Source organism: Osmerus mordax, chromosome 14 (genome assembly GCF_038355195.1).
Source record: "Osmerus mordax isolate fOsmMor3 chromosome 14, fOsmMor3.pri, whole genome shotgun sequence".
Classification (NCBI taxonomy): Eukaryota; Metazoa; Chordata; class Actinopteri; order Osmeriformes; family Osmeridae; genus Osmerus; species Osmerus mordax.
The window spans coordinates 12,403,429-12,425,528 of record NC_090063.1 but is presented as its reverse complement, the minus strand read 5'-3'; the positions used below and the strand labels follow the sequence as shown (position 1 = coordinate 12,425,528).

At 46.8% G+C, this 22,100-nt stretch overlaps 2 protein-coding genes across 2 annotated transcripts in view; one reads left to right on the top strand and one right to left on the bottom strand.

Annotated features, from left to right (window-relative positions):
* The first annotated feature begins 824 nt into the window (after window positions 1-824).
* On the top strand, window positions 825-9,791 carry LOC136956428 (putative methyltransferase NSUN7). The gene is made up of 13 exons (XM_067250323.1): window positions 825-834; window positions 997-1,167; window positions 2,051-2,109; window positions 3,071-3,207; window positions 3,332-3,484; window positions 3,588-3,771; window positions 3,870-4,083; window positions 4,235-4,378; window positions 4,547-4,654; window positions 5,431-5,548; window positions 6,675-6,804; window positions 8,762-9,382; window positions 9,756-9,791. Exons 1-13 carry the CDS (start codon window positions 825-827, stop codon window positions 9,789-9,791), a joined length of 2,085 nt encoding a protein of 694 aa, XP_067106424.1.
* A 61-nt stretch (window positions 9,792-9,852) lies between these two features.
* Window positions 9,853-22,100, bottom strand: part of apbb2b (amyloid beta (A4) precursor protein-binding, family B, member 2b) — a 25,298-nt gene continuing 13,050 nt past the window's right edge. The window contains 11 exon segments of the mRNA XM_067250322.1: window positions 9,853-12,661; window positions 13,470-13,649; window positions 14,110-14,225; window positions 14,543-14,626; window positions 14,770-14,857; window positions 15,682-15,796; window positions 18,999-19,075; window positions 19,077-19,127; window positions 19,679-19,825; window positions 21,051-21,111; window positions 21,676-21,866. Of these exon segments, the coding sequence (XP_067106423.1) occupies window positions 12,491-12,661; window positions 13,470-13,649; window positions 14,110-14,225; window positions 14,543-14,626; window positions 14,770-14,857; window positions 15,682-15,796; window positions 18,999-19,075; window positions 19,077-19,127; window positions 19,679-19,825; window positions 21,051-21,111; window positions 21,676-21,866 (1,281 nt within the window). The 3' untranslated portion in view covers window positions 9,853-12,490.

The window sequence follows — 22,100 nt, the reverse complement described above, 5'->3', positions numbered from 1 at the left end:
ATATGCCGTCCTGAATATTAAGCAGAAGTGGGTCAATGACCAAGGGACTTTTGTCTCGATGCGGACAGGGCTCATAACTTATTCACCATGACGCCTCTGACTGTCTTCCCTAATTGCGAGACCAGGAGCCCAATTACTTGTGGCGGATTACAGGCTCCACGGTCTCACATGAATAGCCTCCGGGACACACTGAGATCTTGTTTCGTCCGTGACTGGTCGAAATGCGTTTTATTTACATTTGGCTGCAGGGCTCAAGTTCGGCTCAGTAAACACCCTGCTCTCTGCGTAACGGGGTCTGTCGTCCCATTCAGAGCTTTGACACAAGTTTAATGGATCTTTACTCTAGCTTGTCTGTTAAATGTAAGAAAAAAATATACAAAGATAATTCGACCCTTACCGTTTGACCAGATGGCGTTAAGATAAGGAAAGATAAGATGTGTAGAAGCCTGCCTTTGTCTATGCTGTCCAACTGGCCATCTGCAGAGACTCAAAGGGTAAACACGGTAGGTAGAGGGGAGTGAACAGGCACTCTAAACTACCCTTTGTCATGGTCAGACCAACGATAAAGGTCACAGCAGTCTGGAACTCTTAACCCTAGCCCGGGCCCTAAACCCAACCCTAAAAACAGGGTAAGGAGTCCTTACTTATCTAGGATTAGATCCCCATACGACTCCTATCTGTCTGTGTTTTAAAAAATGTAAAAAATGGTTTTACATTGCTTTTTCAATGCATCAGCACACCCTTTCCCATTCAATAAATACACACGTCAAAAAAATGCACACACACACATATTTCAGTATAAAAAATATATTTGGGGGGTTTGCATGACTGTTGGTGACTGTTGAATGAAAATACTGTTGTATCCTGACTAGCACTGACAACTGCTGGGACAATGTTTGTCCAAATGTTTGACCCTGTCGGTTATTTTGCAAATGACATGTACCTCCCTTTTTTCACTTTCAGTGCCAGGCCTCTCTCTGCCTTTTGGCCCATCAGATCATGTTTACCAGCTCGCAACAGTCATTTTTGAGCACCTGCGTGTGGACAAGCCAATCACACAACAGCTGATACGCTATGGGAAAAAGGAGGACACACCCCTTCCAGTGGCATCCAATGAAATGATATCGGAGAGACAGGCCTACGAGCTGGCATTCAACACACTGAAATGTGTGTGTGTGTGGTTTTGTACCACTGTATTGTTCTTGACGTGTGTGTTTATGGAATGTAAAAGGGTGTGCTGATGCATTGCATGAGCGATGTAGACACATTTTCAGTGTGGGTTAATAGAAAAAACAGTACTCAATAATCTTATAATATAAAAATATGAACACCTGGGGTGCTCTTGCGGAGCCAGATTCATCTGCAAGCTCATGTTTTATTTGCTTTGACATATGGGTCTGGCCAGCTTCCCATTCAAACAGATTTCCCTCCAATCACAACCCTTTATTTGAAACGGGGGCAGGTTTCATACGATGACTGTCCAAAGAAGCGTTGTCAACGCATTTTCGTATACTGTATAACCAAGATGACATTTCATTGTTCTGATTGGCTGAAACCATCCAATTCTTTCCAATTGCGTCCATTTTGGTCTGAACCCAAATGCACCCCATGGAAATCCAATATGAACTGAGAGGTTCCAGACCCATTCGGATTTGAGAATTAGTTAATTGGCAAGTAATCCTTTCCCAACACCCATTTGACTACATCCAGCATGCCCTCTGACTTTCAGAGTCAACTTAATTAAGAGATTATTTGGCTTATTCTTGCTTTAGCTTTTTTTTTACCCTCATCTGAGGTAGGACCTGCTTATCGTTACAGTGAATAGCTGTGAGTGCCAGCATCTGCCGGTACAGTGCTCTCATATGAATGGAGTATTTACCTGGTGGCTGCAGATATATGTTTGCTTCATAGTTCATTTTGAAGCTTATGCTCTGTGTGAGTGAAGATAAAACTGACATTCTCAGCACTGCATGTGCACACACACAAACACACACACAGAGGAAAGAAATCCCACTCAGAAGAAATAACAGACACAACTTTCCTGTTCCAGACCAAGATCTTCTTGAAGATGTCGTGATTGACAGCTGCTTCCACACCTCCCAGCAAATCGTGAGCTCTTAAAACACATCTAACCATATTCAATATTTCATACCCACCTCTGCGTAACCTCCCACCCACTCACAAGTGACTGTTATTAGAAGCGACAGACTGTCTGCCCTACTCTGGAAGACGAAGCGGCTTACTTCAGAATGTGAGATTCCATTGACTTGTAAAACGTTTTAAAATGTAGATTTGAAAGAAAAATACTTTTGTATACACTAGAAAAGCTTCTAGCCATATTAACCTAAATTTAATTAGGGGTATAAATATATAAATAACCCATCTTTCACATTTACCACAACCATGTAACATCTTGGGACCCCAGCATCTGTATTTACAATTTTAATAAGCCTGAATATAGTTCTTTCATTGATTTATTGATGGATGTTCAGTGTATGTTCTTACACTAAGAGGAGATCGGAATTGAGGACGAAGTTAAATGCTGTTTGTATGCATGACTGTGTGCAGTCAGGTTGGTCCTGGTGTACTGAAGTGTGCTGCTATGGGAAGCTAGAGAGACGTGCTCACTCACTGATAGACTGGGAATTACCCCATAAACCACATTTTAATTACTGACAAATTGACACATGCACGCGAGCATGCACATCATTTGAATAAAGCAAACAATCTATCGCATCCACGAAGACACACTTGTCACCTGTGTGTATGTGCGTGTTTATGTGTGTGTGTTGATGAGTTGTTTCTTTGTCAATATAAAGCTATAAAACCTTGTAGGGTGCCGCTTTTTAGAATTCAGTACATCATACTTCCTCTCTCAAGATTTGTGGACCTTGAGAGACGGATAATTAGATGGATGAGGGGAAGGAGGGAAGAGAGGATCGAGAGAATTGAGGGATGAGAGGATGAATAACAAAAGGTTAGAGCAGAGCAGGAACATGGCTCATTGGACCTAATGAGACTACAATGATGACGAGGATGATGGCGGTGATGAAGATGGCCTGTTTTGCAGGCAGAGGACTCGTTGCCGTTACTGATGGTGATGCTGTATGACTTCCAGGACAGGAAGTTCCTGGCCCGGGAGCGGTTGAAAGGGGAAGGGGAGGAGTCTCTGCTGGAAGTGCAGAGGATGGAGGGCTGTCTGTACAGGTATGTGTGTCGCATTTGTACCATTTGTTCAATTCTATATACATGCACAAAATGTACTATTTAATAAATAAATCCTTATGACGATTGTCTTGTCTCTGTTGGTGTGTGTGTGTGTACTCCGCAGATGTAAGACCAAGCTGGCTGCTTCTCTAGCTCGCTGCAGGGTGAAGCAGGATCTGGTGAGTATCTCCTGCCTGCTCTCAGACCAGGTCCGAACCAAACAACGAAGAGCCAGAACCCTGCCTCTGTACGCCTGGGTCAACACATTCCAGAGCAGGTAGACACACACACACACACACACACACATGCGCACAGGCGCACACACACACACACGCACACAGTGTTTTTGACCCAACGAATCCCTCTCTCCTTTCTTGTAGTGTGGATGAAGTGTGTGAGGTGCTCCATAGCTGGTGTGTGTGTGAGGTGGGGGGTGTGAGTACCCTGGAGGGGTGTGTCTACTGCCACGACCCCCTGGGGCCAGACATGCTGGTCTTCCCTGCTCAGCTCATAACCCTGCTACAGAACTGCCATCTCACCAAAAAACACACACTCAACATACAGGTAGGGGAGAATTTGTGTGTGTGTGGGGGGAGGGGGGGGGGGGAGGGAGGGGTATTGTGTGTGCGTGTGTGTGAGTGTAATCCTCCTCTTCTCTCCAGGACAGGAGTGTGTGTCTGGCCGCGTGTGCACTGCGCCCCCTGTTGTCCAAAGACAGTGACGTTCTGGTGGTGGGGTCCTTCTCTGCCCTCACCCTGGCCCACATAGCTGTCCAAGCTTCTGCCTGCTCAGCCAGGGTGCTGGTGTGTGGAGGAGAGCACAGCCCTACTCAGAGAGAGCAGATGCAGAAGGTCCTGGCCCAGATGGACATAAAGAGTTAGTTACTCATTCTAATTGCTTGTGTGTAATAAAACATCTTAATTCTACAATGATATTACTCATCAGTCTAATCAAACAATGACAGGTCCAAGGCTGGTAAGAAAGACAAAGCCTGTGTGTGTGTGTGTGTGCGTGTGTGTGTCTACAGATGTCCGTGTTCTGTCAGAGGACTTCCGAGGGCTGGATCAGTCGGACTCCAGGTTTCAGAGGTTAAAGGTCATCCTGATCCTGCCCCAGTGTTCCAGCTCAGCTCTCCATGACCCAGTGGAGACCCTCCTCTCGGAACATGGAGGTGAGGAAAGGAGGGAGGGTGGGTGGGAGGGAGGGTGGACAGAGGAAATAAAGTACATTGGAAAAGATGTGGAAGGATGGATGGCAAAGAGAAAGACACGAGCATTTAGACCTGAAGGAGGAGAGGAAGTTACCAGTTTGTGAATAAGTAGCTGTTCCTTGTTGTCAGATTGCGACCTGCTGCAGGACCTGTCGAAGGGGGAGGGCTCTGTCTCGCAGAACAGAATACACGCTCTGATGACACGCCAGACACAATACCTCACCCACGCTCTCAGCTGTGAGTGTACAAACACACACACAAACAAAATGCTCATAAACTCACCTAAAGAACATACACTTATAAAAGGATTAATGAAGATGTGCACCTCCTTCGAAGTTAAACCATAAAATCAGTTCCAAAAGTTCCATATAAAAACACTCCAGTATTCAGGCTGATGTATCCAAACTCAACATGGAGTGTTCGACAGGTTTACAAGAAACTGTACCACTACCAGAGTTTCACCTTCTCATATCCTTACAAACACACTCCTTCACTAACACACACATGCACATACACACGACAGTACACACACACACACACACACACACACACACACACACACACACACACACACACACACACACACACACACACACACACACACACACACACACACACACACACACACACACGCAGACAGACGCCCACACTAGCACACACGCACTGCATTCCTTGCTTATGAAAGTGTGTTGGGACTTGCCTGGTGTTCACAACACTGTGTTATACTGACCACTGGGCCTGTGGATAGTTGCCATGCTACAAAAACAATTCTGTCTCACACATTCCATTACAACTCAATCCGTTTGCTGCACACAGTGCACATCCCCCCCCCCCCCACCCCCCCCCCCACAGCCTGGACAATTATATTTTAAAGCCTGCTTACGTCAGTTGCTAGATTATGTTCACTCACGCTCTCATCCCCCCCCCCCCCCTCTCTCTCTCTCTCTCATCCCCCCCCCTCTCTCTCTGTCCCTCTTCATCTTCTCTTTTTTCCTTCTCTTCCTCTCTCTTAGTTCCTAAGGTGCAGGCAGTGGTCTACTGCACACGCTCAGTTTATCCCGAAGAAAACGAGCTTCTGGTGAAGAGGGTCTTGGAGAAGGCCGTCACACACCACAAACTACTGCCTTACAAGTACACACACACACACACACACACACACCAGTCTAAAGGTAAAATTCTACATTGTTGTAACTTCCTCTTTCACAGTTCAGAATATGAACCATAAAAGTCACATTCAAAATTCAAATTATCAAACTGATTTTAATATTCAATCAGGTGTTTTACTGCGGGATATTATGGATGATGTCCCTTGTCCTTCGCGCCACAATGATAATGACAAAGGTGCCACACAGTGTCATTGATCTATTTTACCCCCACCCCACCATCATTAGCAATTTTGCACAATTTTGTAGCATAACAGCTAACCATTTTCTGGATAGCGTATATTACTACACTTTAAACAGCTAAATGTCTGACTATTCAGAATAGAATGATCAAAACATCTATGAGTGACAAGACATGCACATGGATCCATCAGGTTTGAGATTGAACTTGTGCTGGCCTGACCTGTGGGGTCTGGCTGAGGGGTTGGTGAGGATGAAGATGAGGATGAGGACGATGACTTTAATGATGAGAACAGAGAGTCCTGACAATGACCCCAAACCCAACAGATGTGCACACACACACACACACCAGTGAAGGAGGGGAAAACAGTCTCACACAGATACAGCTGGAGAGGAGAGAGAAAGACAAGGAATGGGAACGAGTGAGAATGTGTGGAATGTGTGTGTGTGTGAGGGAGACACAGAAAGATCCACTCAGTCAGGGGCTGGCGATCAACCTGATGAAACGCTTATGGTTGCTGGGGGGACAGGACTTAATCCTTGATATGGGGGGAGTGGGGTGCGAAAGAGAGGAGGAGAGCAGACGAGAGGAAGATTTCAAAAAAGCAGTTTCACGCCTGCTGCGTTGTCATTAAGCCCTGTCTCACTCCGCCAGGCCACACACTCCTCCCCTCTTCTTTCTCTTCTCTCACCCCAACCCTCCCCCGTCCATCTCTTCTTTCTCTTCTCTCACCCCAACTCTCCCCCAGTCCTCTCTATACCTACTCTTTTTCTCTACGTAACTTCTCTAAGTGCTCTACCCGAGGGAATGTAACCTTTGTTGTGTTCCAACACCTGTCATTTGTCGTGTTCCTATCAGTTTGGGTTCTAGGTTTTAGGTTCTAAACTAGGCCTGTGCTGTGTTGTTCTCCCAGGTTGAGTGGTCCAGTTCTGTCAGAAGGTTCTGGATCAGAAGTGGGGAGAGACACAACCAGAGAGACGTTCTTTAAGGTGGAGCCTTCTGAGCACACAAATGGATGCTTCATTGCTCTGCTGGCCAGAGAGGTATGAGAGTGAATCCAAATGTTTGTGTGTGTGTCTTTGTGTGTGTGTGCTCATGTGATTGCTCTGGGACAGCACATTGCAGCTATGCTGAGACTGCAATGTTTTATTACCTGCCTGCAGGGACACTAGACTGTTTGGAGATCCCAAAACACACCAAACACACACACACACACACACACACACCTTTCTTTCAAACTATAAACAAAAGTACACCATCCTATTTTGTGTCAATAATAAAACAGCAGATAAGCCATTATCCAGAAGACCTACTGGTAGCTGTGACTGCTAAAATATTAAACCAGACTGCCTATCCCTGTCTGTCCCTTTGCTCTGCAAGACATTCCTACCTCACCCCTCCCTCCTTGCTCATAAAATGAGTGAAATAACACAGAAGGAAATGAGATGCTGCTTCTCTGTTCACCCTGCAGCTCTGTGAATGCTGCAGAAAGTGTGTGTGGAGGGGACCAAGGGAGAGAGAGAATGTGGGCCAGTCCGAGATCTATTCAAACACATACCTCACCTGTACCTCCCCCACACTTACACACACACACACACATTTGGCGGAGTGCAAATTTAATCAGACCCTGTCATCAGATCCACTTGCACCTCTAACAGGTTGGATGAGATGAGTGCTGATCGCCTGATTCAGTTACAGGAATAATGCTGCTAGCTGTTAGCACTCTGCAAGGCCATACAGAGCTCTGCTCTCCACGTCCACCTGTAGTGGAACACTAGAATCTGCTCTACTTGACCAACAGAGAGGGATAGAGCGGCGAAGGATGGAGACAATTAAACCCATTTCCCCTCGGGGGATTACTCAATTATTACTCAATTATTTTTGAATAAACACATATGATCAAGGGGTGGACAGAGAATGGGATAGAGAGATGGCATGAGGAGGGTTGGAAAAGGAGGGAAGGAGATGACAGAGGGAGTAAAAGCATTTGTGTTTCTCACTCCAAATAACAAGACCTACTGTACAGTACACTCCCCACCCTGCTGCTTGCTCCCTCTAGACTCTCCCTTCTCCACCAAATTAATTCAATTCGATGAAGCTTTATTTGTTTCCCTGCTGTTCAACAGAATTCAGCTGCAAGCTCTACACAGAACTGTACAAAGGGTTCTCACGAGATAGGACTGAAACTGAGTCTTTCCCGCTCCCACCCACCAAATTCATTCAGCTCTGTAAAGCTTTATTTATTTTCCTCAACCCTGCTTCTCTCTCTGCACAATGCTGCAGTATAAAAAGTTCCTCATAACTTACAGACTGTAACAGAGTTGTAGGAGACCAGACAATCTCTCTTTGCTCCACATACACACACAGACTACAGAGAGAAATGAGAAGTACGAAAAGAGAAAGACACAGAGGAGATAGCAAGCCAGTAAGCGGATTACTGTTTCGTTTTTTTGGCCTCTGTGTAAATGCCACAGCAGATGACTAGACACGTCATCACTCTTTCTCCTTCTCTTTTCTTTCTATTCCTTCTTTTCCCCTTTCTCTTCCCCCTCTCTTTCCCTCTGCCTATGAAGGACCCTATGGGTCTGGCACCCAACTGCAGTGTGAGCTGCAGTATTTTGTCCTGAATCAATTTAATGGGAGCTCCGTGTGGAAGTCATGCTGCCTCTCTGAGGAGAGGGGGAGGAAGGGGGAACGAGAGAATGGAGGGATGGAGCTACTCATCTTTTAGTCGTGGCAGATGTAAGCAACTATGCACACTGCATCAGTGGGACTGCAAAGCCATCCAACACTCATCTTCTCTCCCTCTTTCTCTCCCTCTCTTTCTAGACCTCTTTTAGTTGAAGGACACAGACATCTGTCCCATTGTTATTTGAGTTATTTCTGTTCCGTCAAAGAATCGTACTTTTACCTGTAAAATGTTCACCTGGGAGTCTTGTCCATTCTTTTCTGTCATCCTCACACTCTCCCGCTTCCTTTCTCTCTCTGCCTCCCTCTCAGGCAGACCCTGTGAAGGTGGAGTCTGTCCAGGATGTGTTAGCGAGGGCAGCGGCTAAGGGCCTACTGGGTGGAATTCTCACCGACCAATCACATGCTCCTAAGAAGGGAAGACAGAGGAAGACCCTCCCCCAAGTCCCAACTGACCAATCCCTGGGCGCCTCCAGCCAAGAGATACCCAGCCTGCCAGAACCAGGGACACAGAATGGAGGAGACCCAGGAAATAGCAACAAGCCATCCACCCTGTTGGAGGATGAGGAGGGAGAGCATGAGAGAGAGGAAGAGGGGAGTGAGAAAGAGGAGGGAGACAACGAGATTGAAGGGGAAGAAAAAGAGGTCAAGGGGAAAGTGAAGGGGGTAAAAAAGAAGAAACAGTTGAAGAAGCATCACAAAAAACCTCACGGAAACTTCAAGAATCTCAAACCCCGCGTCAACCACTCCACAAAGAGACAAACCAACAAACCCGCGCACCAAACCCGACGTCACAAGGGTCAAACTAAACCCAGAACAAAACCTTCTCCTTCGCTGATGCCCATCCCCGTGGACCTCTCCTACCCAGGGACACCCGCCACACAATCTCTCACCCCAGACCCCCTCACTCTCATAGCCCAGCAACCCACAGCTGTAGTGGATCCCCTAATGATGGGTCCCAAACACTCCCCCACCTCCCCCCCTACGCCCCAGGGGACAAATAGTCATTCAAAGGTGCTGCCACAGGACTCAAAGGGTTTTGCAAGGAAAACATATCAGAATCTTGGGAAACAAGGAGGTCCAAATAAGGAAACGGATAAACCTGGAAGTCCTAATAAAGTTGCAGGTAAACCAGCGAGTCCAAGTAAGGAAATATGGAAACGGGAAGTGTTGAAATCTATTGGTGTGGTCCTGCCACCTATCTCCTCCCCCAGTGTCTGCTCCATGGGGAGTAAAAGTGTCTCCCTCTCCTCCTCATCCTTCCGGTCCACACTCACTCCCTCACAATTCTCTCCCCCTCTATCAGTATCTAGGACCAGCCAAGGTCAAGCTGACCCTTTGATGAAGCGCCCAAGACCAAAACTCTAAATGGAAAGTACACAAGAGACACACACATGCACATCATCGGGTTATGTTTTAATATGATGTTTATTCTCACAATAGGTTACATTGATATGGTGTACAAATCAGTGAGCAGCAAACTGAAGCCGACAAAACTGTCTGAGTGAAGTTAAACTGTAAAGTGAATTACTGTATGAGCTAGAGAGTTTGGAAGTACTGCCCTAATGGCTAATGGCTTCTCATCAACCTAATAAGTTAAATGGATTATACTCCCAGTCTAGCTGTACAATGTGATGCTTGTTTGTAAACCAAACTTAAGCGTGTCATCGCTACTGTGAGGGAACCAGGAAGTGTATCAGACTGACTGCCCAACCGAATATGACCAATACGCGCAGTTATAAAATAGAATAAATAAAATAAAAAATATTTCTGTTCAGTACATACAGTCTTCTTCTCGAATGTCTCCAAGGGCATGCAAGGCTTTTTGGGTTGACATTTCTATCAATTTCCAGCCAGGCCAAAAAAATATGCAAAGATAATCGATTGGTAGACTTCTATAAACGTATAAACTGATCTTGTTTGACAACCAAAATAAACTCAAAATGATTCTGTTTAATCCATTCTCATTTTCTGATATTTTCTCTCTGTATTTTTTCTTTATTTTTGTATCTACAACAAACATTTATATTTTACACTTTGGCCCTTTTCGTGTGTTCAACAAAGGCATTTTTTCATGAAGGAAACAATATAAAACTGCACACACTGAAAATGAAAAGATAGCTTATAAGGTGATAAAAATGATATATTATATAGATATACACACTGACTTGTCGTTTTCATTCACATTTCTACATCCTGTGACAAAAGAAGGCTTTGTGGTTGAACTATATTTTCAAAGATGTTAAATTCTTCCTCTTGCCCCTGTGTAGCCTATCAGAGAGCCAATCGCCATATTGTTAAGAACTGACCAATCCACGCTGAACAGGGGGGTCAGCTGGGGGTTCAATTGAAATTAGATACAAGGATGCCACCTAAAACACACCAAAGTAGGTAATTAAAGTGGCGTTGGTGGCCGTACAGAAGAGAGCAGGTGATGGAAGACAAAGTGACCGAACTCAGGAGAATATATAGCAGCATCCACTAACGTTCTTGGTCAACATGGCATTAGGAAGTGTTGTGTTGAAGATGGCACAGAGGCCATGGTCACTTGCATTCCCAAATTTCCCATCTTGTCTAGTTCAAAGGTCGATGTTTAGAGTTCAGCTGCATTAAAAAAAAGCAACAAACCAGCTCGAAAGTATAAAAACATTCATCCACTTCTCATTGAATCAACTGCCCCTTTTTATAGTGACCACAAGACATGCTAGTTTGATAGTGGCTGTTCTGAATGTGTATGTGTGAGTGTGTGTGTGTGTGTGTGTGTGAGAGAGATAGAGGTTCTTGGCTGAATGAGCTGTGATCCTGGGTGTAATGGAAGACACAACATTTCTTTCAGTCAATGGTCCTCCTGGGTGTCTCTCAGAGCAGCATATTCAGCTGTGTGTCTGTGTCTCTCGAGGAGGGGAGGAAGAGATTATATTTTGTCCATCCCTCAGGCCTCTCCTTCAGTTATGGCTGTTGTCTGTCATTTTCCTGCCAGGCAAGATGAAAGCAGGAAAGGAAAAGTAAACAGGATGTGACACAATCATGTTCCAGGTGAAAGGTCACCTCTCGTTTAGGTCACCCAGACCGGACTAGTTGACATTTACCAGCAAACTCAGACCTGACCAATCGAGTGTGGTACGGCAGTAGTGAGTCAACCTCCGCAGACAGGAAATAAAAAATGGTAAAGAAACAAAGGCAAAAATATATTGATGATTTCTCGCTTTCTTTCCGTCTCTCTGTTGGAGGCAGCAGCGATGCATTACTTTAGTAAGGAGTTCCACAGTCACACACAATGGAGCCATGCAGGATAGGACATAGTACGCGAAAGAAGGTGTGGCCACAGGGTGCGTCTCAATGCTTGCATGTAGTCTCCTCTCCCTGTGACCCGTCCTTCATACAGTTCATACAGCACTGGTCTGTGTAGATAAAAGCCATACTGCCTTAGAGACACTTTTGCTAATGAGCAAATGAGGGAGCACAGTTTGCAGAGAGGAGAAAAGGTGAGGAGGCCGTGAAATAGTATTGAGACCCATCCGCAGGTGAGTGAGAGGGGTGTGGCCGAGTGTGTGAGTTCATGCTGGAGGGACACAGAGGCAGAGACAGTAGGGGTCATCAGGGCAGGAATAAGAGTTTCGGAAGCCAAACTTTCTTTCAACCACTTCCTGTTTTTACAGTTATACTTCCTTTGTGGTTTTTGTTTTGATATATACAGTCACATTGTTATCATCCTAGTTATTTAGGTTTTTATCATTTGCTCTGTTATTTGTCAGATACAATTCTGTTATAATTCAAGGAATTTACATTTTAGAGTATATTTCATGTTCAGAAATATGACTAATGTACTGGGTTTGCATTTGCTTTCTGTGCAAAAATCCAACTTTCAAATGGAATTTCTACTTCACTTCCAGCACACGATTTGGCACTAAATTGACCGCAACTCCATAGCGGATTGTGTTTATGGGTTTTTGTTTTCTGTTTGTTTCCATGGTGACCTGGGGGGGGAGGGGGGGGGGGGGTTGGTGGCACGGGGAGTGGACAGGCGGTGTGTTTCCATGGTTACTGGGGAAGCTCGGTGACGGGTCTCTTCTGCTTGAGGGTGTCGATGAGCGAGAGGACGCCGCGCTTCACGCTGGTGGAGACACGGCGAGACACAGAGTCTCCCTGGGGGGCGGAGCCACAGGCCTTCTGGGAGGGGGGCCGGGCCACCAGACACTTCTGGTACCTCAGCTACAGGGAGGGAGAGAAAAATGTAGGTGGAGAGAGGCACATTTCTGAAGGAGTGAGAGAGCAGGACAGATGGAGGGGGAAAGAGTGAAAGGTTCAAGGTGAGAGAAAAAAGGATGAAGAAGATATTTGGGGAAAAAAGATTTCCAAGGGTTTTGAGTAGGAAGAAAGACTGGAGAAGAGAATATGGAGGGAACATAGTAAATAAGTGTAATTGCTGAGTCCAGTAGTGTGTTGAGGCTTAGCTGACAGTAAGTGTGCAGTTTCTCTGCCCCACCAGGAGACAGGACAGGCTTTAAATCCAATAAACACAGAGGGAGTGAATCAGCACTTAACACACACAGACTCCCCAGACCTATCCTCATAGACCTGACAGTGTGCGTGTGTGTGTGTGTGTGTGTGTATTCGTTCATGAGGGCAAGGGATTGGTTAGTGATCAATAGCAATGATAGATGTTCTCCTGTCACAATACATCAGAGTTTGAGAGTGTGTGTGCATGTCTGTGTGGGTGGTAGCGTGTTTGTGTGTGTGTGTATCCATATATCCACCGTTCTAAAGTGAATCAATAGTACAGGCAGTAGCCCACTAATCCTCTCCTTAGCAGAGTTACACTCAAGCAGCCACTGCAGAGGAACCTGCCTAGCTGTAGCCTGAATGTGTGTGTGTGTGTGTGCACGCATGTGTGTGTCTGTTCACTCAAAGTAACTGACACCCCTGAAGTAACAGACACTCCGGGTAGACTCAGGCCAACACTCAAGTAATTGAAAGGATGTTTTCAAATGGTATTTGAGCCCCAGTCCCGTCTGCTCACCATGCACGCGGCCTGGACGGCCTCCGACACGCTGCCGGCGTTGGGCTCGCACCACAACACGTGGCAGTCGTAGTGCTGCCCGCCGGCGTCCATGATGAAGGCGAACGTATGCACGTCCTGGCCCACGCCCATGAAGGACAGGAAGCGCACGCGGCACTCCACCAGCACTTCCTCTTCCTCCTGATGACACAAGGACAGAGAGAGAGAGAGAGAGAGAGAGAGAGAGAGAGAGAGAGAGAGAGAGAGAGAGAGAGAGAGAGAGAGAGAGAGAGAGAGAGAGAGAGAGAGAGAGAGAGAGAGAGAGAGAGAGAGAGAGAGAGAGAGAGAGAGAGAGAGAGAGAGAGAGAGAGAGAGAGGGGAAGTGACGTCACTAGAGGGCGACAGCGAAAGGCCCAATAATTAAATCATTAAAAGGGCGGGGAAATGTGAAAGAAGGATAAATAAGTAGTACATGAGGGATATTGATTTTCCCCTAAGTGGGTTAGGGTTGAGAGGAAGCATAAAGGGAACAGAAAGAGGAGGAGAGACAGAGAGGGAGGAGGAGAGACAGAGAGGGAGGAGGAGAGACAGAGGGGGAGGAGGAGAGACAGAGAGGGAGGAGGAGAGACAGAGAGGGAGGAGGAGAGGAAGGTTCTCCTGCCTTCTCCTTGCTGATAGTGACGGTGGCGTCGGCCACGTTGAGGGCCACCTGGGCCCAGTCCTCTCTACTGGACGAGCCCACCAGGCTGTCTATGGCTCCGTTCAGGATGTCCATTCCTAAGGCAGAAGGGTCAGCACGTGTTTGTCTGTGTATGTCTGGGAACACTGTGGAGTAGCCCATATATAGGGTTACTCATCATGCATGCCTCGCACTGACGAGAGTCCAACGTGTACTGAAACGTCTTCACTCTTGCACTTGACTTTAGCACATCTTTTTTCACTGTCTGCACAGCCCTGTCAAGTGACAAATATAAATATTTCCGAGTCCTTCCTTGCTGCACTGAAAGCTTCCTACCGCACCACGACAAAAGACAAACAAAGGACAGTGTTTAAGGCGAAGCTCTCCCCTCGTGAAGCACTGCGGGAACACTCACCTATGGGTCTGGCTACAGGCATGACGCCCAGGTAAAACACCTGAAACCTCTGGACCAGCTCCGTCTTTGGGATGGGGAACTCTGCTGGGGGGGAACACACACACACACGTTACAGACTCCCACACTTCTGAATCCTCACCCTCCGTCTCTCACAAACGCGAACACACTCTGCCCTCGTTCTCTTCCTCACGCACACGCTCCTCGGCGCAGGGCAGAAAGCAGCCTACCTTGGAGGGGGAGGTCTAGTCCAGCCTGAATCCTGTCCTGGAGAGAACCCGCCGCCATGGCTTTGGCATTCTTACGCTCTGTCATGATCTGGAGAGACGAAGAGATGAAGAGCGGGAGCGGGAGAGAGAGAGGGGAAGAGAAAAGAATAAATGGAAGGAAATATGAGAGATGAAATCAAGAGCAAAAAGGGGAGAGGCAGCAATGAAGGGAGCAAGGGACAGTGTGGATGGCAGGAGAAAGATGGATGAGAAGAAATTAGCTAGCAAGAGCCGCCCCCCTCCCCCCCCCCCCCCAGAGACATAATGACAGTCTCCTCAATTCACCTGGGGACACACACGCACACGCACAGAAAGCTAACCAGGTCACCCCCCCTTTTCTATAAAGGATGGTAAAAGCTTTTCCTCTCAACAGCAGGGCTCAAGGCAGAGTTGACATGCTGTTCACACACACACACACACACGCGCGCACACGCGCACACACGTTCTCTCTCTTACTCTTTCTCTCCCCTCTCAGCAGCACACACACACGGATAAATTATGCATGACCATAATCAAAGACTTAGTCACAGTAACTCTGCATCTCTCTCCGTCTCTGACCCCCTCTCTCCATCTCTGACCCCCTCTCTCCGTCTTCCCTCGCCCACCATCTCTCTCTTTAATAAGACAGCCCTTACCAAGCCACAGTAACAGACCATACACATCACTAACCAATCTGGGCTCAGTCTTGGACCATTTAGCTGGTCTGCTGGGTTCTAACACTTGTGCTTAGACCTTGTCTGGATCCAGTCAGGGTCTAGACAGTAGAGTTTAGAGTATGGTACAGTTATTGCCCTGGTTTGAACCATGTTCTTGCTCCAGTCTAGGTCTAGGTCCAGGTTTAGGTCCAGATCACCTCCAGGTCTAGCCTCTTACCCGTGAGCAGATCTCGTGCAGGCTGGTGGCGATGGCTTTGGCTGGCGTGTCACAGCGGAACACATGACATTTCAGGATCCGCGTGTCTTTGTCCCTCGCCACGTACGCAAAATCTCTGAGGGGGCGGAGACAACAAAGAGTTAACCAGGGAAGGAAGGATGACAGAGATTAGGGCCGTGAATATGACACTATTGGTGTTCCTGTGAAAGGGCTTGGTACAATGCTTCAAACATAAGAATGTGTATGTGAGCGTGTGACCTTTACCGACCTAATGAGTAAAAACACACACACACACAAAGATCGATAGAGAACCACAGAGATCAATGGAGCACTAGGATGCACTGGAGAGTTCCACAGAGAACAGACACAGCTGCCCCCCCCCCTTTCAGGCTTCAACAGATGGGAGGAAGGGACCGAAAAACATTGGAAAAGATGGAGGGTTGACGGTGGATGAAAAGATAGAAAGAAACACTCCAGGATGAAGGGAGGGGGGGCTCAATACATGCCTCGGGTACTCAAACAAATACACACCTCCATGTGTGTGTGGATGAGATAAAAAGACCACCTCATGGGCAACGTGCGCGAGTCAGAGAGGGCTTTAAAATGTGTGTGTGTGTGCATGTCTGTTGTTTTTTACAGGTCATAAGACAATTGGTTGGAAATGTGCTTTGAAGACCGAGGGAGACAGAAACCAGGAAATGAAACAATAACTAGAAGCGCCGATGGACAAGGAGTGAGGAATGAGGGATGAGGGGAGGAGAGAACAGGGGTGGAGGAATAACAGCATTCTTTTGTTTACCTCTCTCTGAATCCAGGGAAGCGAGGGAAGAAAAAGGAGAGTTAGTTGGAGAGAGGAGAAAATACAATCACAGCAAAATACCTCCTGCTGGCCTACACTGAGTTTCATCTCTCCCAAAGACACACTCACACACACGTGCACACGTGCACACACACATTCACACACTCACTCACACACAGGCATCCACTCACTCACACACACACTTAACCTTGAGTTGCTTGTACTGTTCTTTCCCTCCCTCCTTCGAACTATTCCCCTTAGACAGCCCCAACAGCTGTGCATACTAAGGGTTTGGCTGTAGGAGAGACAGAGAGAGAGTGTGTGTGTGTGTGTGTGAGTCCTAGGTCTGCAGAACTGCTTTGACCTGCTTTTAATTAGCATATTCAACCCTGAGAAAACATTGAGAGAAATATACAAGAAAAAAAAAAAGAAAATAAAGGACTTAGTAGAAAAGAGCTAAGAGAGAGAGAGAGAGAGAGAGAGAGAGAGAGAGAGAGAGAGAGAGAGAGTGAGTGAGTGAGTGAGTGAGTGAGAGGAATGGGGGATATTTATGCATGCTCCTTAGGGTAATAATCTGAAATTGGCCACCAATGGCAAGAGATGAGGATGTATAGCTAATTGATGGGAAAATACTTCAGCGAACATCCCTAAAATAAGGAAAGAGAAAGAAAAGGAGAAAGAAAGACTGAATGACAGACAAAAAAAGGAGAAAGATGAGAAAATACATTAAAGAGAAATCTGGAAATAAAGCAATGTAGATTGTGACATCATGGATGAAAGAGAAGAGTTGAGAAGGAGAGAGGGTAACCAGCTCATCACTAGATGATCTATAGTAATCGCCATGCCAACGCCTCTAAAATGTCAAGGTTGCCGTGGGAATGCATAATCTCCGTGGTAATAAGGAATTCCGTGGCAAACAAGAAGAGGAGGACACTGGGGTAACATTCTGACACCATCAAATCAAAGAGAATCCATCAGCAACACACATACACACACACTCTACTACAAACACACCGTAACTCTTTTACATATGTTAGATGTGCACACACAAAATATTTGTGTGCAGATGTATCTTTCCTAAGCAGCACTACATAGTACAATGTGTTACGCATTTGGGAAAAAAAAGAAAGAATAATGTCAGCATAAAAAATAGTATCTCTCTCAGTCTCCCTTCCCTCCTCATACCTTTCCCTTCAACACACCGTTCTGTGACTCACCGACTCCACACTAGACACCTCTTCCCTGAACTTTCAGAGACACACACACACACGATTTTGCTTGCCTATTTTTTTGCCACTTTAATTTTTAAAGGGGGGGAAATATATTACACTTAAAGAAAGAAAAATGTAAACGTAAAAAGAAAGAGACAAGAAGAAAAAGGAAGTAAAGTACTCACAGATAAAGATCGCTCTATGTCAGCATGGTGGCAATCCAACGCTTTCTAACTACTGCCACACACACACACACAGCCTTCCTTTACACACACACACACACACTCCCCTCTGAGCAGCGAGTGAGCACTAAGCAGCCCTCTCTCTCCCTCCTCATCCCTCGCTCTACTCCTCCTCCTTCTGCTGCAGTTACAGTGGTGTCGCTCCCTGTCTGTCTCTGAGTGTGTGTGTGTGTGTGTGTCTACATCTGTGTGTGCCTGTTTGATGCACAACTGGTTAAAAAGCAGAAAGTAGATTCTCCCCGGCATGCACACTTGTCTGATCATTCTCCTTCACGTGTGTGTCATTGGATGTTCGATAACCCCAGATAATACAATAACAATAAAACAACCTTTCGCATTGCGATACACCCTAAATAGATGGACCTGCTAACCTATATATCATTTTATGCTGCAGTGTCACAAGAATGGATTCATTGTCTATGGGAGAGCGCCCTCTACAGGGTAACAACACCACAACACAGGCAGCTATATATTTACCTTTAATAAGTTGTAAGAAAGGGAGGGAGGGAGGGAGGGAGGGGAGGGAGGGAGGGAGGGAGGGAGGGAGGGAGGGAGGGAGGGAGGGAGGGAGGGAGGGAGGGAGGGAGGGAGGGAGGGAGGGAGGGAGGGAGGGAGGGAGGGAGGGAGGGGAGCAGGGCAAACAGGGAGGGAAGGAAACGATGACAGACTTCTTCGTCTTACACTCCTCCATATTCAGGAATAAATCTTTAATTATCGCCATCATCCCTTTATCATCAATCATTCACTCCTCTTCTTAACTCCATGGACCCCACTGTCCACTGTCCCAATCATTACTGTGACCTTTCCTCTGTGTGTGTGTGTGTGTGTGTGTGTGTGTGTGTCTGTGTCATGCATCATCGACGCCATTAACACTTGGCTTTATAGGGGACACGGGGGGGAATACAAATGTTATCACCTAGGTAACAAGCAAACACAAACAGTTTGAATTCTATTAAATACCAATATCTTAACTTTATTTATCTAATATGAGATTAACAAAAATGTATTCTTTGTATGTGCTCTTTATAAGGTAAAAAACCTGCTGTGGTTGCCACGGTAAATTACCTGCCGTTGTCACGGCCGACGCCCCAGACGCGGATGCTTGCGATTAGCTGGGAGTGGAGAACGCTGCGGTCCATGGGGGTCGACCAGGTTCAACATGTTGTTTTCCAATAGCAGGTACATGTCCTTACCCTGGACACACATACACAGTTATATTGTCATCACCCAAGTATGTTTCCACTCCAATGGTCTATGTGTGTGGGGCTGGGGGGTGTGTGTGCGTGTGTGTGTGGGGGGGGGGGGGGGAGAGGGGAGTGGGTTGGGTTGGGTTGGGCAGTGTGTGTGTGTGCGTGGGGGAGGGGGGAATGGGTTGGGTTTGGCAGTGTGTGTGTGTGGGTGTGTGTGTGTGTGTCCTCCTGTAGATTTGAAGGCCTTTAAATAAATGATCAAATCCAAGAGGGGGGTGGCAGGATGAAAGGCTAATGAAAGAGAGAGGAAGCCCTGTACTCATCCTCCTCCTCTCTGCTGTGTGTTCTGTCGTTTCACATTAGACACAACCAGTGGAGAGAGAGTTCAAAAACCTGTTACCCTGCCCCCCTCCTCTGCTCCCTTCATCCCCTCCCTCTCTCCCTCCCACCATCTCTCTCGCTACACTCTAGGTTGCCTCTCTTTCTGTATCTCTCTCTCTCTATTTCACATACACACACAGTGCCACAGTCACACTCCTACACACACACCCCTACCTCGCCCCAGATCCCGACGGTGTCTCTGATGTCATTCTTGCAGTAGGAGAGCTGGCGGATGCAGTTGTTAACGGCAACGCTGCTCTTCCCCGGAGCCAGGTCGTCCTCGGCCATCTCCACCCAGCCCAGGGAGCGCACGGCAAAACACTGACACACACACACACACACACACACACAGGATAAGTACATGTCTCTGCACACAACACTTTATTCATAGGACTAATTGTATCTTCACAAATCTCCATGGAGGAAAGTCCACTGAACACCATGTGGAGATCCTCTGGCTGTAGGCAGCGTCACCTAGACCATTACTTCACCAGCAGACCAGAACTGGAGGACAGAAATAGAGTTGGAGAAAAGAGGAAAATACCCTTTCACCAGCGACCTCCTCTCTTTATAAACTATTCATCGGGCCTTTCTGCTGGTGGGCCACACTGGCGAGGAGAGAGAGTGAGGAGAGACACTCATCAAACTTTCACACAGTGAGTGACGATGATGGTCAAGCCCTCAGCAGTGTCTGTCTTTATGGTGGGTATAAAAACTACCGTTCCAGGCTAAAGGACTAACCAATCACCTCAAGCTAATGAGAGTGTGGGTAGAGAGAGAAATTGCCAGAGCGAGTTTGACTTGACAGTACAGGCTAACAAGAGTTGCATTTTCACTTTACATGACTGTCATTTTGGATCTATACTGGTCTACCAAGGCCTCTGGAGGAGAAATGCCAGACCAGTTACTATACATAGTTGTTCTGTGTGTGTGTGTGTGTGTGTGAGTGTGTGTGTGTGTGTATGTCTTTCCAGACCACGTTCATCCATCTGTGTCTGCTATCTATCACACAGTCACTGTTGCTAGGGAAGTTTTGTCGGCTCGGCAACAACAGAATTCTAGAATGCCAACAACCAACCATGCCTTACATCGCATTGTGTTTTAAACAATATTTAAAGAGTTTACCTTATGCCAGCCAAACCCCATACAAACACCCCAAATAAAATGATCTCTTCAACATACATATTCTGTTGTTTTGGGAAGCTATCACCGTAACATCCTCCCAAATAGTATCTCCTCTAACTCTTCACGTACAGTATCATAGACTGTGCAGGTGAAAATCTTACTCTGTCCACTAAGGGGCAGTGGTGTCACACAGATTTCCACAACTGTCAAGCCAGGACAACAAGAAGAAGGCCAGTTGTTAAACACGCTCAAACATTTGGAAAGACAAACCCCAATGAAGAAGCTGCACAGGTGCAAATCTATACAGACGGTTCTATACCTATAGAGAGATGATTGACTGGTGGATCAGAGGAACGTGTGAATGGTAATAGCCCTCCTGAATATAGAGTAGGTGTTTGAAAGGAGCAGGGAGGGATCTTACCTTGACCTCAGGGTTGCTATTGACACTGCTGGACTCCTCCTCTTCTGCTGGGAGGGGGTTTCTGAGGGAGAAAGAGAGAGAGAGGGAGAGAGAGAGAGAGAGAGAGAGAGAGAGAGAGAGAGAGAGAGAGAGAGAGAGAGAGAGAGAGAGAGAGAGAGAGAGAGAGAGAGAGAGAGAGAGAGAGAGAGAGAGAGCAGATGAGTGAACTAGCCCCCTACCAGAGACAGTTATAGAGACTACAGACACAAATTAAAAATCCAGAATGGAGAGGAGACATTAGAGGACTTCCTGAGCACATGGCTCAACTTCCTGTGATGTCAGACCTAAAGAATGCCTTGCAGCTGACAGAGGGGGAGAAGAGGAGAATAAAGGAGGGGAGATGATGATGAGAAAGACAGAGCGGAGGGAAAAGCTTGGTTCCCCGGTGCGTATAGAGAGAGAGACAGAGAGTGCATGTTGAGAGAGAGAGAGACAGAGAGTGCATGTAGAGAGAGAGAGACAGAGAGTGCATGTAGAGAGAGAGAGAGACAGAGAGTGCGTGTAGAGAGAGAGAGACAGAGAGTGCGTGTAGAGAGAGAGAGACAGAGAGTGCGTGTGTAAGTTGACATGCCAGCCAGCCTCTCACCGCAGTTTGAGCGAAGCGTAGCGCAGCGTGGCTCCCTCAAACTCCTTCAGGCTGGGGTCAGGGTTCACCGTTGCCGCCTGCAGGTCCTGGTCGCACACAGATGACATCATCAGACACGGCACCATCAGACCACTCAGAGACACGGTGCAAAGACACGACCAGCATGCAGCATTGTCATTGGCCTGTCTGGCCTAGTGGAGGCTGTGTCATAGATGAGTGTCATGTCACATGCTGTAATGAAGGGAAAATGCGTTAACAATACGGGAGCATAGAAACACACGGAACTTAGAAAATGTCTTAACAACACAGGGGTGCATACAGACACACAGAGAACAGTACGTTGAAAGCACCAAGTGAAAGAGAGAGGACAGCTATGCAGTGGAACACATATACAAACCAAAACAAATCAAATAACAGTCAAAAAA